Source organism: Lepisma saccharinum, chromosome 7, assembly GCF_977018435.1.
Source record: "Lepisma saccharinum chromosome 7, izLepSacc3.1, whole genome shotgun sequence".
In the NCBI taxonomy this organism is placed as follows: Eukaryota; Metazoa; Arthropoda; class Insecta; order Zygentoma; family Lepismatidae; genus Lepisma; species Lepisma saccharinum.
In genome coordinates, this window is record NC_139235.1 from 13,136,138 (window position 1) to 13,155,732 (window position 19,595).

The 19,595-nt window shown below is 36.7% G+C and overlaps 1 protein-coding gene across 1 annotated transcript in view; it reads left to right on the forward strand.

The window, feature by feature from the left end:
• Positions 1–19,595, forward strand: part of LOC145989730 (cell adhesion molecule Dscam1-like) — a 505,150-nt gene that overhangs the window by 479,623 nt on the left and 5,932 nt on the right. The window contains exons 24-27 of the mRNA XM_083125004.1: positions 7,372–7,538; positions 9,594–9,857; positions 14,236–14,463; positions 18,339–18,450. Coding sequence (XP_082981130.1) covers positions 7,372–7,538; positions 9,594–9,857; positions 14,236–14,463; positions 18,339–18,450 — 771 coding nt within the window. The remainder of the gene's footprint in view (positions 1–7,371; positions 7,539–9,593; positions 9,858–14,235; positions 14,464–18,338; positions 18,451–19,595) is intronic.

Sequence of the window (19,595 nt, forward strand, 5' to 3'; positions counted from 1 at the left end):
ATTTCAAATATTTTATTTTATCTGGGCATTGATTTAATAACATAGCTAGTTGTCTGGCACACCTGGCACTACACTCTGACAAGCCCAATGTTGCCAGTACACCTCGTAATTTTGAAACACATTTTTGTGAATATGTCATAATTAACCTCGTAAGTCATCCTGTAATGCACAAAATATGTAAAAAATTATCGTTCTTTCATCATTTCAATAAATACCCACTGAGAACATTGATACACATCGAAAATTATTGCAAGCTACTCCATAGCTGTATTTTATTCATGCTGGTTTTCACTTCGTACAAAAACTTTTTTACACCTTAGTAATTTCCCCTCCATACTGAATATTCATGTAGAGAATAATTTTCTTGTTTAATGTTTAAAAAAACATTCACATAGACAAAGTTAATAGCCAGTGCAAGGTTCATGTCACTATCGCTTTTTGTACAAAAGTTACGTATGTTCAAAATCTTGATTGTGTGACTTTTTGGACACCCTGTATACACTTTATTTTTATTGCACTGTAAATCACATGAAATAAAAGTTTACTTATTACCACTTGTCGAGCTATTGTTTCATAGCTACACCCAATATCGCATAACGAATATCATACTTGCATGTTACCAGATCTATTTATTATAAAAAAAACATATTAACAAATTATTTATTTTATGTGCAAATACCTTGTTTCAGTTCAGTGTAGGCTGAATGTAATCAAAATTCTATTTAGTCTATTACTGAAGAAATATAATAATAAAATTTGAAATACATATTTCCAGGTACACTGGAACCCCGATTACAATTTCCCAGATTTGACATTTTCCCGCATTATACATTCAATCTTCATGGTTCCAACATAGCAAAATGTCATAAAATTTTCCTCGATTTTGTGTTTTCCCACATTTTAAGTTTTTTCAGTTTGGTCCCCTGAAAAACGTAAAATCGAGATTTCACTGTAATAAAGTTTCTAAATTGTAGAAACAATAATGAAAAATATCAATGGTAATAACATACTAAGAATATACCATTTTGTATCATGTATTTTGTAAAATCAGGGGGAAATTTAAAACATTTTGCTAAGTTCGGGCTATGATGATTGAATGTATAATGGATGAATGGGAATGTAAAACCAGGGTTTCACTCTACATAAAAAAATGTTAACTCATATCCCTGCACTTGAATCCCTGAAGATGAGAGTGACTTTAGCTCTTTAAAGCTTAGAAGTCTATGCTGAACTGTCCTGATCACTTTATCCTGAGAGAATCACTTCGTTATTTGCCACCACAAAAGCTTACATCCTTTCTCAGTAACAAGATTATCATCAATAACATTTCATGAACAATTACAATAGATTGTTTCATAATTCATTCATCTTTATCAATAGCAGAATGGTAGAGATACAGCATATACAATACTTATTAAATAATTAATTAGGATATAAAATTATAATTTATTACCACACGTGTAAAACAATCTTTATAATTTATTACCACACATGTAAAACAATCTTGTTTATTAAAGCTTTTGCCTAAAATGTAGTATTATTATATGATAATTGATTTATTGAATTAGGTTATTGTACGTCACTTTTCTCCTACTTTTGGCTAATTGTGGATGAGTGATATGATGAAATTGATGATTGGATAGTCATAAAGAACATCCATGCCCAGGCCAGGATTTGAATCTGGGACCACTGGCATCATAACACACTGTGCTGACCACCACCACAGGGATTGGCTAATAGTAAGTCAAAGCTATGCAAGACAACATTTACAGCAATCTAATTCTGAAATTATACTAACACTTATATTTATTAAGTCCAGAGTATTCCTAAATTCCAAACTGAAAGTATCATATAATTTTCCACAAAGAAACAGTTAATAATTTTACATTTATTTTCATATAATCATTTTTTTTTAATATTATTACTTTGCTTCATTAAAAATACTTATTGCTTTGCTTCATATTATTTTAAGCAGAATGTAATGAGGATTTTTTTCTTGTAACACACAAATAGGTCGGAAATCTGTTGCAAAGTTCACCAAATATAGTACCACTGCCACCCTTAACTTAACCTCTTCAACGCTCAGGAGATGAGTGGCACTTTGAGGTCCTGCATGGGGTGAGCATTCTCTTTCATGCCATGTTAAATCATTCAGTGTTTGAGCATTTTCTTTAGTGAATCCATTTAAGTTTGCACAAGAAATCTATGCATGTGTATCCGATTTAGTTCGTTTATCCCCTTACATTTTTTATTGCAATTTTCAATGATTTATGTAGGTACTATCATATTTGGTGAAACTTACTCAACATTTATGTGATTTGTTGTTTTGTGAAGCATGCTTCTGGTTTATTTGGATTGTTTTTTTTTAACACCCTTTGAAGAAAAACCAACACATCTATTCTTGTAACCTGCAGTTAAAAGTAAATTCATAAAAAAATGCATAGCCATTTATGCATGCCAATTAAATTAAATTGGAACTGGTTTGTTAATCATATTCTAGCTAATCTAAAATATTCACTACCATACAGGGCCATACTGAGAAGGGATAGGATGGCCATCACTCGCTCTGAGTGAGAAGTTTACCCACTCCGAAGTTTACAAATTCATGCACACCAATGTACAAGGTGTGCAGAAAGTCCCTTTACACTGAATTTGAATTATGTGGTTATGTATACAGCTTATTCCAATGAATCCAAAACGTCCATGTTGGTTCCTCCATGTTCGTAGCATAACCTTATGCAATTCTATGTCTGAGTGTTTATCTACAACAGAATGACATTTTGAAGCATTGCAGGGACAGCATCTTTCATATGTTCATTTTCGGAGTATCAGCGTTTCTGCACCTCTTCTTTCACGAAGACCCCAGAGTGCATTGTCAGGTGTGCTTATATGAGAGTTTCTTGCAGGCCAGGGCAATGGAGTGAGGCATTCTGCTGACACACGTTCATCCAGCGATTCGCGAAAGTTTCGTCCAGGCGTATGCGGACAGACAATCAAAGTGAAATGAACTGGTATGCCGTCGTGTTGAAATCGGACAGTGCTGGCGAATTCCTTTGCCATCAATGGTGGAATAACCAGTCATTGATCATTATCAAATAATTGTTCTGATTATTAACAGAGCCATTGAAAAAATAAGGACCAAAGAAGTGTTCCCCTGTCATCTCTGTCCAAACCATAACATGAAACACATGGTTCTCAATTTCCTTAAAAAAAAAAGTAAGGATTTTCTTTCGTTCAGAAAGGACTTTCCAATTGCATTAGCTGCAATAAATGGCACACTCGTCAGTGACCATGACGTTCTTCTTGTTGTTTGCACTCAGAAATTATTGCAGCAGTAACTGACATGCATGTGAAAGAACATGTGCAGTAACGCCGATATTCTGACGAGCAGCTGAAAGACACTGTCCCTGCAATGTTTCACAATGTAACCCACGGTATGATGTTGCACATAAACAATCAGAGTAGCATAAGGCTATGCTTCAAATATGGAGAAACCTATGCGAACGTTTCGCATTCATTGGAATCAGCTGTGTACATAACCACATAATTCAAATTCAGTGTAAAGGGACTTTCTGCCCACCCTGTATATACCTAACATATTTGCCCACTTTAAAAAAAAGCCCCCTGTAGAATGAATCCTTACTATAGTGTTGCTACAGTAATAGTTTCTTTAAAAAGTAACTAATTATGATAATGTTGTTTTTTAATGAAAAATAATAATGGATGCATCATGGCTTAGTCGTTAGGGTATCTTACTATCATGCGAGAGACCTGGGTTCGATCCCCTGATGTTTTCCATTCATTCAAGAGCCTCTGGCACCCACACAGCATCATATAAAGTGGGTACCTGGAGGAAACTCTTTGGGGTTAAAGGTGGCCAGGGGCATGGTGCTGATCACATCACCCTCATCTTCGGCTGTGATCAAGAAGTGTGGAGCCCTAACTTCACATCCCCTATATGCCTTTATGGCATGGTGCAAAGCACAGAGGAACACTTTACTTCTCACAAATGCAGAGTACAGAATGAAAAATATGACTATCAGAAATTAATTATTACACACATATTTTTTTTAAAAATATTCAGTATGTTTCATCATTTTTTAAATTTTTCATTTCCTTTGGCACATTAAATGTATATTATTTGGAAATGCCCGAAAAAATGTCACGGTGTATACTATGCCATGAATAAGGGACCTTAAGATCAGATTCAAAGAAAATACGAAAGTTGAAGCAACAGGCTGCAACTACTAATATACATATTTTTTTTCAACATTGCATCTAGAACAAAAAAAGATACATTTCTCCCATCAACTTACCTATTGTTCTGGGTAATTTTTCACCACATTTCTTGTAAATATTTCAGGCGAAATTGACTGCTCTAAATGTTGAACCACAAGTCAGTGAATGAGAGTAATTAGTAGAGGTCTAAATTGTGTAGAGTTAGAAACTAAAAATTTACTCCATTACAAGCTAATGATAGTTAAGCATAGGCGAGGTGTCCGGTCATCGGGAGATGCAGGGATGACCAAGCAAAATAATAAAAATATTGAAATTTATATATTTTAGAGAAGCAGTAAAAATAATAAGTCAGTCGGTAACGTGTCTGACTACCATGCTAAAGGTCCCGGGTTCGATCCCCGGCCAGTTCAAATCCGGGAACTTTTCTAACGATGGAAGCGGCCCCGGCGCCCACCCAGCGTCGAATAACATGGGTACCTGGGGGAAACCCTGGGGGGTAAAGGCGGTCAGGGGCATGATGCTGATCACATCACCCCCACTCACAACCGGATCAAGAAAGTGTGTGGCATTACCCCCACACCCCCTATACGCCTTCATGGTGTAGTGCTATGCACAGGGGAGCACTTTACCTTTACCTTTACAGAATACTTGCATATTTGTGCAAAATAAGGCAAGCAACATCATGAAACATCTCGAAATATGCAAGAGATTTGCTAATCATAGTGTATCAAAATGAGGCCCCAGTACTACCCCTCGCACAGAGTTTCCTATTGAAGGCAATGGTGTTCGTCGGCCCAGCTCATCGCAGAATGATGCGAATCTGTTTGGTCTCTGCCTGTGCCGAGAACAGCCGAACGCTTCCGAACAGGCAGACACTCTACAAGGTCCAACGACCTGTACTTTCCCCCACTCTTGAAGGTCTGGGGTCATAATAGGCCCTTTTTCAGCCCCCATCCTATCCCATCCCAATGTTTACAGCCACGGCAGGGTTTGTCTGGAGTCAACAAGATTCTTCCGAGTGTCCAGTGGCATGCTCAAGGAGGGGTGCTGAGGATCATAATTCTGCTTAGGCTCAATATTCTTTGAAAAAAAAAAGAAAAAAGAAAAGGCAGGAAAAAATGGCAAAATTAGGACTTCAGGAATGACTACTAAAAAGTACACTTAACACCCCCCTCCTCTTCAAAAATCCTGGGCGTACTACTCGAATGTCTGCTATTTCTACTTGTTAAGAGGAAAAGCACACATTGAATGATATGAATCTGCTCTTCATTATCGAAACAATTGGCGGTGAACTATAAAGGTTCTTCTTACCTTTTAACGTGACAATTGAGGTGCTTGCATTTCAGTTTCCATCATATTTAATAATTCTCGTCGCATAGGATAGAATTATGTGCCTTTTGTAGTCGTAAGGTCTGTGGTATGAGCTTTTACATTGAATTGGCAGTGACCTTGGCGTTTATCGCAGAGAAATATTGTGCCCCCTCCACCTCTGTTGAAAGATCGACCCTGGCGTTTGGCAAATCTTGCGATGACTACGTAAAAATTTCACGCTTCGCCACTGTAGTTAAGACTAATAATGATGAATTTATGCAAAATGCTACATCAGAAACAAAATTAATGTAATACCTATGAAGTTTTCATCAAAGGTAAACACTGTGAAGCACTTTCTTGAATATTTGCGTAATCACTAGTAATAACTTTCTAAAATAATATGAAAAAGTTTTTTCTGTTAATACACATGGTTCTTCCATTCTGCTGTTGAAAGTTTTTGATCTGTTTCCAGATTTGTCATCAAGGTATCCATAGAATTAAAGCATTGAAAAAATGGGGTGTAACTTTTACATATAGCAGGATCCTGACTTCTCATTATGTTCCCCAGTTTTTTTTTAAAATTTGATTGTAATGTTTTAATTCCTGGAATTCGGTGATGAAGTATCCAGAAATAGATCAGACAAAAAAGTGAAAAACACTTGTAAGTAGGTCTGATCTGATATCGATGCCAATGATATGGGAATGTATCAGTTGTATTTTATTTACGGATGCTGGTCAATAATTTTCTGGCATTTTGGTGTTTCACGTGGTCTGCAAAAATGGCACGCAACACCTTTGTGGATTCTAATTATCCTGGAAATTATTTAAAATTCGAAGTTTCCATTGATTTTGCACTAATATTATGTCGAAAAACTGTATTTCGTGATTACATAAGAAGTGTTTTAATAATATAATGTAATAATTGAATATTTTGAAGCCAAATTCAGATGTGTTGTTACTTATATTTGGAATGCAATACTTACACAGTAAACATAAACATAACCCGTGGCGCAACAGCCCATTGAGGGCCAGGGCCTACCTACTGACTGCTGGCCTCACTCCCACCTGATCCTAGTCACTCATCCGAGGTGGGAGGTCATCAACCAGTTATGGGGTGATGTGTGGTCAAGACCATGAACCTCCAGTCATTCTTGTAGGTTTTCATGACTGGGTTTCGCTACTTATGCGCAGCTCCCTAATTTCCTCATGATGGTGGGTGGCCACTGGTCCCATACACAGGCCTCCAGGGTTTGATTCGGATCCCACTTTAAACTGTAGGTCCAGTCCCGATTAGCCTTCCTGTACATAAAATGGACTTAAAACAACAAATCAATCAATCAATTAAAACAACAAATCAATCAATCAATCAAACCATACACAGGCCGAAATCTCAGAAGGAAAGTTTTTTACTCTTCCCCCAGGAGACTCGAACTACCATGCATCCTGGAGCCTGATGGCTTAGACCGCACGGCCATGGTGCGGGACACTTCCACATTAATATTAATTAATATTTTGAACAACTTTTAATTATTACAATTTTCAATCATCTGTTTTGGTACACATTAATATTAATTAATATTTTGAACAACTTTTGATTATTACAATTTTCAAGCATCTGTTTTGGTACACATTAATATTAATTAATATTTTGAACAACTTTTGATTATTACAATTTTCAAGCATCTGTTTTGGTATCAATGAAAATTGGTAGGTGTGGATATCGGTTCAAAGTGGTATCATCTCAACCCTACTTGCAAGAACAACTTTTTTAAATTAAAAAAAAAAAATAGCATACTGAAGTGACATTTTCTTATGTTGCAGGCATTACCAAGGGTACAAGCAAGGAGATTCGGGATACTCAGCAAAGTCTTTGGCCGAACTGGAAAATCAACGAAATGATCAACAAGTTGGACAGCTGTATTCACCTTCACCAGCAAGAAAAGGTGATTCCTCACTTAGTGGTCAGAAAGGAAGTGATACAACTTCAGGTACAGATGCATACACAAACTCTGTCACCCACTCCACAAAAGAAGTTCAGTTGTAGGCAACATTTCTACACCCAGCACACACTGTAGCAGTACCTGTAGTATACTTTTATTGTTATACTGAGTATGCTGTTATCTTGTCAAAACTGTTTGTAACTGTTAAACGAGAACTTAACAAAGTATGCATTAGGATATATTTTATCAGACTGATCTTCACACTGAATTTTCCAAATTAGGAACTATATTGCTATTAAGATAACAATGATGTTAATTTTAATACAAATGTAATGGCTTACAATACATGAGATAAAATTACAACACGTACTCTGTTTCAATTTCCAAAGTTTTGGACCAACTTCAGTCCTTCAGGAATGGCAGAAAAGAATGACTCATGGAAGGGATAAAACATGGCCGACCTACAAGGTGGAGTGGTTACATTCTTAAGGCTGGGAGAGAAATGTATCATGGAGGGTTTAAATAGTTAAAAAAGACTACATGTACAAAAATGGATTGCCTGTTTATGCTGCTGAAACAGTCAATAGGCTCCGTTTCAGCAGAATGAACAGACCAATATGTTTTTATACTTTTAATCGTTTGTAACTATTTCAACAATATTTTAATTTTGCTGTTCTACCACTTTTGGCTAATCGCAAATGACAATGAGTAATATGATTAATTTAATAGCATCTCTCACAGAGAACACTTATGCCCAGGCCAGCATTCGAACCTGGGACCTTGTAGCATTCTGTGCTAACCAGTAAGCCACAAAGGTCGGCCATGTTTTAACCCTTCCATGATTCATTCTTTTTCTCCCATCCCTGAAGGACTGAAGTCTGTTAAAAAATTCGAAAGACAAAACAAGGTACGTGTTGTGATTTTATTTCATTTTTAACATGCTGATGACACATGGCATACAAAATTACCCTTTGTGTGTAATTACATTACTAGCTCTTAAGTTATGCAAAGAAGAAATTGGGAATAGAACAACCATATTGTTTTCCTGCCATAATTCAAAGCTATATGTGCAATTAATGTTAAAAAAAAAATGTTTAGAAAATCAACACATACATGAGAAATTTATTCAGATTATCATCAATCTTGATTTATCAGATTTGTAGTGTGAACTCCTGCAAATCTGTAACACATTTTTTTATTTCATTGAAGTTTGCTTATTGCACATTTGTTCATTAACACTTTACATCCACCATTTTCTCAAATCACCAGAGGTGTCTCGTGAACGCATTCGGTGCATGCTGCACATGCGTCAATTGTGGGAAAAAGGACAGCTTGCTTTGCGACGACATTAATGAACATTTCTACATTCTAATTTCTTCATATAGGAGAAAAATTTATTTTACACAAGTGCGCTCAACTAAGCTTATATTACATTTCTTGGATTTGAATTGAAAGAAAATAATAATTCTTTTCCCACAATTGATGCATGCATCACTTCAGATCCAAGAAATGTAATATAAGCTTAGTTCAGCACTCTCGTGTAAAATAAATACTTCTCCTATATGAAGAAAATAGAATGAAGAAATGCTCATCAATGCCGTCACAGAGCAAGCTGTCCTTTTTCCCACAATTGACGCATGCGCAGCATGCACCGTATGCGTTCACGAGATGCCTCTGCAAATCACAAAAGCTGTTTGTCATTGGGCAAGGAATTCTTGAAATAAGAAAAATGAAAAAAGCATAAAATACAAGTTAATGTATGTATTTTTCACAGCAAATATTTATTTTCAAGAAGCCTCAAGATAAGAAAGTTTCTATTGTACCATTTTTCACAGATTTGCAACACTACAAATGTTTCCAGACTTTAAACACTACTTCACTGTAGTGCATGTCCTTAGGTTTAAGATTACTGATAAGTTAATAATTTTATAGATTTTGGATGTACAACATGTCCATTTGAAGGCCTTTTGAGAGGTAAAAATCTATGAAATTTTTCAAAATACTATTCTGACATGATTATTAACATTGGAAGACAAAACAAGCAATTTTACATGTAACCGTAAACATTGAAACTGAGAAAATTTTACTAAATTATTATTTCAGGACAAGACTATGAAATATGTCCTTACGCAACATTCAGCCTGCCCGGCACAGCCACTAATGTTCACACAATGGATTATTCAATGCAATTTCAAACATTTAGCCAACAGGAGTGCTATGCTGGGCAGCCACGTCAATTATCTTCAGGCTATGGAAGCAAATCCAATAAAGACTACTCAAAAATTAGAAGAAAATCAAACATATCAAGGAGTGGAGACGACAAAGTGCCTAGAACCTCTAAAAGTCCTCCAGATGGATTGAGTTTAGGTAATGTGAATTTTGTCGTTTAACAATGGCATTTTATTTTGGCAGCAGAGCAATTGTAGGCTTAGATTCAAATTGGCAAAATATATTTGCTATTAGTTATATATTAGTTGCTTTAACAATTTCTATAAATTTAAGAATGTGGGTATGATAAAATAAACCTGTGGTGTAGTGGCAATGTCATAATAATAAGGCTCTACAGCCCGTAAGGGCCTTGGCCTATCTCCCGACTGCCAGTGTCCCTCCCACAATCCTACCTAGAGGTGTGGAGATCTTCAACCAGTAATGGGGTGATGTGTGGTCAGCACGTTACAGGAGATATCTGTGATGAGGTTATGCTACTAACTCGTAGCTTCCCAATTTCATCACGATTATGGGTTGCCACCGGTCCTATACACAGGCCGAGAACCTAGGTGGACTCGAACCCATGCCGTCCTGCAGACTGCACCACCACGGAGGACAGTGGCAATGTCATCACGTTGCAATCAAGGAGTCCGAGGTCAATACTCTGGAGGTACATAGTCGTTGTGTGCTTCTATTTAGTATATACACTGTCTTCCAAAAGTTAAGCAAGCAATGCAAATTTTCGAAAGCATATGTGAATTTGAGTGGCTGAAAATCGCTGTGGATGTAGATGTCAGTTTTTATGTGTAGCTTCCTTTTTGTAAGTAGAGAGTGTACCTAGGTGCTTAATCTGTGCTCTTGAAATAGCATAAAAGCGAGAATTTCGTGCAAGAATCATCACACTTTCGTTGAAGATGCCAGCATTCTGAAGGGTTTGAGGTGCATTTAAAAGCTGATACGAAGTGTTTATAACTTTTGTAGGATTATTTTTGATACTGTGTGTGTTTCTATGGCTGAAAGAAGACAAATGACAGATAGTGAGAGCTGGCATGCAGTCGGACATATTGAAGCAAGACAGTCATTCAAAGATGTCGCTATTTTCTTTGGCGTTGATCATTCGGTAATTTCTCGATTATGGAAATAATTCTGAACAAGTCAAACAGTTGTCCGGAGAACTGTGCCTGGTCGTCCAAGGGTTACCGCAACCTCTGATGATCGATATATTGCTATAGTAGCCAAGCGGAATCGACGAGCAACCTCCACAACTGTTACATCCATGCTTGCAGCGGCACTTGGTAAGACAATATCTGCCAGTACTGTGCGCCGGAGGTTCCATATGAAGTGTCCAAGCCAGAGGGGCAAGATTAAAGTGGTGTCGTCAACATGTCAATTGGACTGTCTCAGTTTAGTACAATGTCCTGTTCACGGACAAGTCCAGATTTGCCCTGGAATCAGATGACAAGCGTGTAAGGGTCTGGAGAGAATGAGGCACACACAATCAGGCCAAGAACATCATGCATTCAGGTGGCAGAGTCATGGTGTAGATTTCAATGGGTTATCGCACCGAGCTGCACATCTTTAAAGGTGGTTCTGTAACGGTTGCACGGTATTGGGATGAAGTCCTAGACCCCATTGTGAGACTCTACGCTGCAGCAGTTGGTCCTGATTTCCTACTTATGGACGATAATGCCCGTCCCCATCGAGCCCACATCATTGACGAGAACCTGGAAAGTGCGGGCATTTCTCGTATGGAGTGGCCAGCGTATTCCCCTGACCTAAATCCCATTGAGAACCTTTGGGATGACCTCGGGCATGCTGTCTCTGCACGTTTACCTCCTACAGCCAGTCTCAGAGAGTTGGAAACTGCCCTAATGGAGGAATGGCCATTGCTCACATCCTATGGTTGATCACCTCATTGAAAGCATGGAAAATTGTTACAAAGTGTGTGTGAAGGTTCGGGGTGGTCATATACCATATTAATGTAAGTTTTGTTTTGTTCACATACATATTACTGTTAAGTTTTGTTTGATTTGTTTGCCTTTAAACATCATTATGTTCATGACCCAAATGTGATGTCATCATATAACTTACGAAAAGTAAATATTTTTTTTTCATCTCTGTACACAATTCTAGTTTTCTTTGATGTATGAACACATTTGCTACCTTCATGTGCAATTTTGTGTTAATGAAAGCTTTACTTTTCCATTTTTGTTGATTTTACCATCGAGTGCTTAACTTTTGGAAGCGTGTTTATAACTGCAGTGCTTTTGTTTAGCTGAATTTTCTTTCTTTATTTTTGTTCTAAGTTCAGCTCCGAGTTGTTCTGTTGCACTTCTAAGCCATGTAATATTAGAAAGTTAATGTCAGTCACATGCTGGGGGACTAAATATGCAAGAAAATATCAAGCATAGAAAGACAGAGTGCACAACAGATTCAGATGTTATACAGAAGTGAGGAAGGTAAGGATACGTAAGTGACCACGACTTTTGTGTTTTAAGTTCACTTTATGCACAGAAAGGATAATCGTGACTGGATGTAATTTAAAGTGAGATCCGAACCACTATGTGGCTCCAACAGGTATCGAACCTGGGTCCCCTTGATTACAAGGTGATCACTGCGCCATCAGAGAGGCCCGAATATTAACTTTATAGTATTATGTCACTTAGAAAGTGCAGCACAAAATTTGAGCTGATCTTAGAAGAAACACAAAGAAAGAATGTTCAGCATGCATGTGCAGTATAGTATAATTCACTATATCTTAAAAGATACTTAAAGGGTTGGGCAACATGCACACCCCATGTGCCTATGTATGTTACAGAAAATAACATGCCTAATGCAGGGTTCATGCTGTCTATATGTAATCCAACCATACACTACTTTGTCCTGGAGCAGCCCTAGGCTGAACTTCACTCAGCAGAAAATAAAAATATCATTCCTTCGGATCCCACTTTAAACTGGTGGTGGTAGAAATTTGTGTGTCATTAATAGGAATTCAATTTATGTGTATGCTTAAGCTTCTATGTGACAATGTGTGATTTCAAAATCAAGCAACTTTTAAACTTGTGGATGAAGTTTGCATGTTTTAACAAAATTTTGCTTGAAGAATATTCACATTTGTGGCATTGAAACATTGAGGATGAAAAGAAAGTTGTGTACCACAACGTGAATTTTCTCTGCAAGATTACTTTTTGGAATAGTAGTAACTGAAACTATAATTCTGTTACTTTTACAGTTACTTTTCTGCACATTTCAATGGTTTGATAAAAAAAAAATAGAAATAACATGGTAATCTTTAAGGAAATGTTTTGCTTGATGTAACTTTCTCAATAAAATTCTGCATAAACCCTTATACTTAACTCCTTGTCGTCACATATAAATATATTAAGTTTATTATTATTTGATGAACATTAGTGTTAATTTTTAGATGGTTACTAGTCAAAAAGAAATAAACAGCCTGCTCGCAGTTCATGCACACATGTTCTGCAAGTTATTGCGTATCCTGAATAAAGTAACAGTAAAAGGAACTTACTTACTTTCTAAAGTAACAATAACTGTAACTGGGTTACTTTTCACAATGAGAAACTATAACTGTAGCAAAGTTAGTTTTTTGAGCAAAGTAACTATCCAAGGAACACCATGTGGCCATACAATCATGTAACAACATGAGGAATAATGAACACATGAAATAGATAATGATGGGACAAGCACAGTGAAACATCAAGGAAAAAAAGGCAGGGAAGGCAAACTCATATCCTTGCTAAATGATGAAAATTTGTCTAAACATAACAAAATAAAAAAGTTGGAAAAATAGAAAAATTAATGTGTTAAAATGCACAAGAATATAACAAAAAAAACATATCAAAAGTATATTTATTGTTTGTGTTTTCGAAATTTGTAAGAAACTTTGTACAAATACGTTATACCTTTCTTATATCAGCGTTCAGAAAGTTATTTTTTAAAAGTAAGCAAGTTACACTTCTAGTTACTCATTTGAAAAAGTAACTCTATTACAGTTACGGTAACTTGAAATGTAACTGTAAGTTTCTTTTACCGTAACTCTAGAAAATTTTATTAAAAACTAATTGCACGCAATCAATGATCATTATTTGTAATAAAATAAATATATGAAAACTTACTTGTGCTTATTTATGTCTCTGGTACATAATATAAGTCTTCATATATTAATTGTATTCCAAAAAATGAAAATAAAGAACATGAATTGCACTTAATGACTTCAGGTTTTGTTCCAATTCCATGAAAATTTTTTCACCTCAGCATGCACAGAAGACACATAGCTGGAAACGAGTTGCCAAATTTAGCTGTTCTCCAAATTTTTTGGTTAACAATTTAAGTGTTGTGCTGTAGATGTAAAAGTAACTGTTCATAATGTTACTTCTACTCAAAACGTGTAACTCTGTTACAGTTATTTACTTTTAAAAATAGCTACTTACTGTTAGTATTTCTTATGATAAAAGTAACCATTACTTACAAACACTGCCTTGTATGATCTGACATGAACATTTTGCTGCAATTTTAGAAATTTCTTGTATATCAAGCCAACAAACCTTGCCTGTAGCTGCACCAAGTGGCAGCCGAGCACCCTCGTCGCACCAAGAAGTGACGTTTGGGCGACCAAGGAGTTGCCCCATGGGAGGTCAACGATCTGATTCTGATACCAGTGGTGGAAGTGCGGAAAGCAAGCTAGTGCCTCAGTATAAACTTCCTGTAAAGCACCGAAGTGCAATGGGGAAGCCAAACGCACAAGGTGGGTAACTGTTTTTATCCAGTGTATGTATGATTATTATTATATTATCACATGTGATATAAAATAGCTTTCATGCATGTCAAATAATTATACAGGGTGTCTACCAAAATAAATCTAAAAATCTTGACTTTTCCTTCCTTTTTCTTAACATTTATTTAACCCCCCCTCCCCTACTTAAGTAGAGTTGGAAATTTAGAAAAGCCCCTATCACAAGACCGGTTAAGATAAAAGTGAAGCTGTACTTTAACAAGAGATTTAGAGTTGCTTTAATTATTAATAATGCATGTGAAAAATAATGCTCCAGACTTCATCCTCGATGGGGAATGGTCACATTACTTTATTTAATATTTTTACAAAACTTCACGCATACAAGAATGTAATTCTTAAGAAACAAAGTGAATAAATTTTAACAACTCAATACAATTTTAGATTTCCAAATATTCAATTTTTTTCAAATCCCAGTACAGGTACAGGGGATGGACAAAAATATGGAAACATCTGCGAAGAAAAGTCTGAATGCTGTAGCTAATAAGGTCCAGGACCGCATTTAGCTTCCAAAACGGCCTGCAGTCTATGAGGAATGGACAAATGCAAGTCCTGAATGGTGGATAATGGGATCTTGCACCATTCTTCATGCAAAATATGGTCACAATCCTTCTGTGTCCATCTGTCTCTGTCACGGAGTGTACATTTTCGTCCATGCAGGTGTTTATCTGATGATGTCTTTCCGTACACACTATTATGTCATCATTGATCTTCGATAGTCCCCCTCTCGATACACCAAACAACATGGCTACTTTGGTAACAGGCCCCTGCAAGGCGGACACCAACAATTTGCCATCTTTGAAACACTGTCAGTTCTGACATGATTCAGTATCAACTGCACTGCACGCAATCTACAGTGCAACTGTCCACTCCTACCAGTCCGACAGAGTCCTATCTCATGGCACAAAACAAAAGAATGCCGCACCAGTCCGATTTCAAGTGGAAAAATTGTGTCTATATCACCTGTTACGATGTCGTGGTGTTTCCATATTTTTGTCCATCCCCTATCTATAATATAACAATGTAAATTCACTATACTGTAAAAGATAGCAAAAATTCTTGACCACAAGCATAATGTCTTGACTTTCTCTTGACTGGTACACATTCTGGTGTAAAACTAATGTAAGTCTTTCACTGCTGAAACCATAATAATGAATTCCGTGGAATGTGTGTTGCCATGATGGAAGCTGTAGATTTGTGGATTCTACATAGCGTGTAATCAGTCAATTGATGCATTTAAAGACAGTATAGTTTGGGCATATGCCTGCTCTTATGGTATTTCATTCTGGTGCAATTTTCCCAAAATACAGAACTTTTTCATATTAAAAATAATACAAGTATCCCTGTCTAGCATGAAAAAACAGATTTTGAAAGAATTTCTAACATTGGAGTAAAAGGTTAGCTGACGATTTCAGACACCACAGTCTTATCAGAACTGATTCAAGAATAGGAATTGCAATATCCTTGCAATGTTATTCAAACAGGTGTTCTCGGGTTACCAGCTAGATTATGTTGGCATTTACTAGGAAGTAAACACTGACTTATCCTGGCTGGTAACTCAAGAACACTTGTTTGAATGCAGTAATTGCTAATGAAAATCTTTTTTTACAGTATATGGTACCCTAAACTGTACTATTTTTGTTCAATACTTTCAATGATGAGCTGTTACAGGCATGTATGCTTATTTTCAAATTTTCTACTTCATGCAGTTTAAAGCATTAATGTAAATTTTGTAACTATTATCATTATCTTTAGTCACTACTTCACTGTCTTTTACTATTTTCATAAATTTCATATTGATACTTGCTACACCGAACTATCCAAGTTAATTTGATTTGATATTTAGCATCGCTTTTCTACTACTTCTGGGGAATTGCGTCAATGAGGATGAGTGACAACATAATGAAATTGATGAAGGGATGCTCGCAAAGAACACCCATTATCGGACTGGGATTCGAACCCAGGATCCCTGGCATCATAGAGTGCTGTGCTAACCACATCATCAGCTGGCCTCCGTAGCCGAGTGGTTAGCACAGCACACTACAACACCAGGGGTCCCAGATTCAAATCCCGGTGTTTGTGCCCCTTCATTAATTCAATCATATCATCACTCAACCTCATGTTCATGATTAGCCAAAAGTGGCAGAAAAGCAAAGTAAAAGAAACCAAATCAAAGAAGTTATCACTGCCTCGAAAGTCAGCTACTAACCTATCACATTACAATTCTTCCTCATTTTAGATTACAGAATGTTTCAAGCACAAAAAATGAAGCAATGGATAGTCTAGTCAGGAAATAGTCTCCCTTCATCAGTGTGTGTGTGTTCTGCTGAAACATAATGTGGCAGAGTGGTTAGCACAGCGTGCTATGACACCAGGGGTTCCAGATTCAAATCCCGACCTGGGCATGAATGTTTGCGAGTGTTAATTCATCATTCTCATAACATCATCACTCATCTTCGCAAATAAGCCCAAAAGATGCACAAATCACGAAGTAAAATAAAGCAAATCAATCAATCCTGAAACATGACAGCAAAAATGTCTTTGCCATGTAATCAAGGGGTCCCGGGTTCTATACTCGGTGGAGGCACAAGTGGTTCGGATCTCACTTTAAACTGTAGGTCCAGTCCCAATTAGCTTTACTGTGCATAAAGTGGACTTAAAACAACAAATCAATCATGACAGCAAAAATTTAATTTATGTGCTTGTAAGAACCGTAAACTGCAATTTAACAATACAAGCGATATGTACATGCGAGGTGCATTCAAATTCTAAGATCTCCTATTTTTTCTTTCATAAACAACTTACACAACAGAGATGAAACTTCATTCACTTCTCAACATAGTCTCCCTCTAGATATACACACTTGTTGCAACGTCGACGCCATGATTGCATGGCTGCCGCGAACGCTTCTTTAGGGGTCTCCTTGCGCCACTGGAAAAGTGACGATGCAATAACATCATGAGAGGAAAATCTGCGGCCCCAGAGAAAGTCCTTCAGCGTTGGGAAAAGCCAAAAATCACTAGGTTATTATTATTATTATTATTTATTATTTCCATAGGGTTACAATTAAGCCATACAACTTTTCATTTGAACAAAATTAATACACGGAACATGTGATTCACTTCAAATTTGTTTTCCATGAAGAGCAGCTGAACAATGGCCACCCAATGAGGAGGTGCGTTGTTCTGATGAAAGAACACAGCTTCAGCCATTTACGGCCGTTTCTTTCACAATGCTGGAAGCAACTTTGTCCTCAAATCCGTTCCATAGCTTGTACCAATCATTGTGGTCACCTTAGGATAGCATTGCGTGAGTATAAACATCCATTTTCTCAGCAATGGAGTAACTGGCATCTGGTTCGTGGGCGAGGCTCCTTTGGTTTGTTTTTGTACGACGTTCGACATTCCTTGAACTATCAGACCCAGTAACGCACATTGCTCACGTCCATGACACCACCACAACATGTCTCTATCAATTTAAGATGAATATCGATGGGTGTTACTCGATGCAGGTGAAGAAAATGGATAATAACACACTGTTCTTTCGATGTAAGTGATGTCATTTCCAGTATCAAAAACATGTCCGTCGTTAGATAGCGCCACTAGCTTCCTATGGGCCGTTTCGTGCTGTCATCTGGCCTCATCAACCTTCAAGAATGGATGCTTCTTCTCAAACAACTTTCACGTCTATAACTGCTTCTAGTAATGAAGAAAAAAATAGGAGACCTTAGAACTTGAATGCACCTCGTATATAAGAGAATGAATATAATGTACATAAGAAATAAGTATATCAACTCAGTCATCAAGTAATTATAAATTTTCTTATCCTAGAATCTGGATTTGACCTAGATTCTAGTACAGAGTCCACGGAGGCTTCTCCCGAGTTGAAGCATAGGCAGAGGAGGAGTGGAGGGAGCAAGGGCCGAAGGGGAGCACCATCCAGGTAGTGCAAGTAGGTGGCATGTAGAGGTAGTTCTATGAGCAATTCTTTTTTACTTATTCTATTAGTGCTTTCACATTTTTAATATGGAGTATTTTTTGCAACCAAAAATAAAATATATTTTTTATATAAAATTATATTTCTTAAATTTGTGAAAGAACTTCACAAAAATGTTTGCGGGATATCTGAACTAGGAGTTGCATATTCTGATAAGTAGAAATAACAGATGGCAGCATCTACCACTGTTGATATGGTGTTATCAACTGATACTCGCTACAATCCTCCGTGTCAAGCAGACTTGTAAAATTTGTCTCTTGAAAGTCTGCCTTATGTACAGATAGGCTAAAACCACAATTTAAAGTGTGAATGCAACCACTGTGTCCCCAAGAGAAACCTTGTATATTCACAATAGTTCGACGTGTTATAATTTATAACATTCTAATGTTTTATTATGAAGGAAGGTAAATTCAGTTTGTTTTTTTTAGTTTGATTAACAGAATTTCAGTGTTATTTCGTGAACTTCGACACTTTTAGTTTCATTTCACATCTTGATTTGTATTTCGCAGAACTTCGTGAATAAATTGGAACAGAAAATGGTCATGTCCACTTGACTCGAAACAAAATTATGCACACTTGAAAGTAATTTCGCATTTAAAACGATCGCGAAATTTCAGTGTCCTCAGTTATAAAACTTCTGAAGAGGTCCCAGGTTTGACATCTGGTGTAGGTAAATTGCACAGTGGTTTGGATTCCACTTTAAACTGTAGGTCCAGTCCCGATTAGCCTTACTGTGCATAAAGTGGACTTAAAACACCAACTCAATCAATCAATCGATGTTATAAAACTTAAGAATATTTAAAAACAACCAAATACGAGTATGTACCGTTATCTAGTATTATTTATCAGAATGTGCAAATCCTACTGCATCTATCTGAAGAGATTTATATTTTTAAAACTTTTAATCAAGGTTTATGAAACAGTTCTGTCAGGAAGAAAACCTGAGATAATTCACTAATTAACACTAAAAACATTTGCACTGTTAATTACTTTTGATCATGGCAGATAAAATTCTTGCTTAATCACACTAGTCTACACCATGCATCGATTTTTTTTATCATGCATATTCAGAAAGCATTTGAGAAAATAAA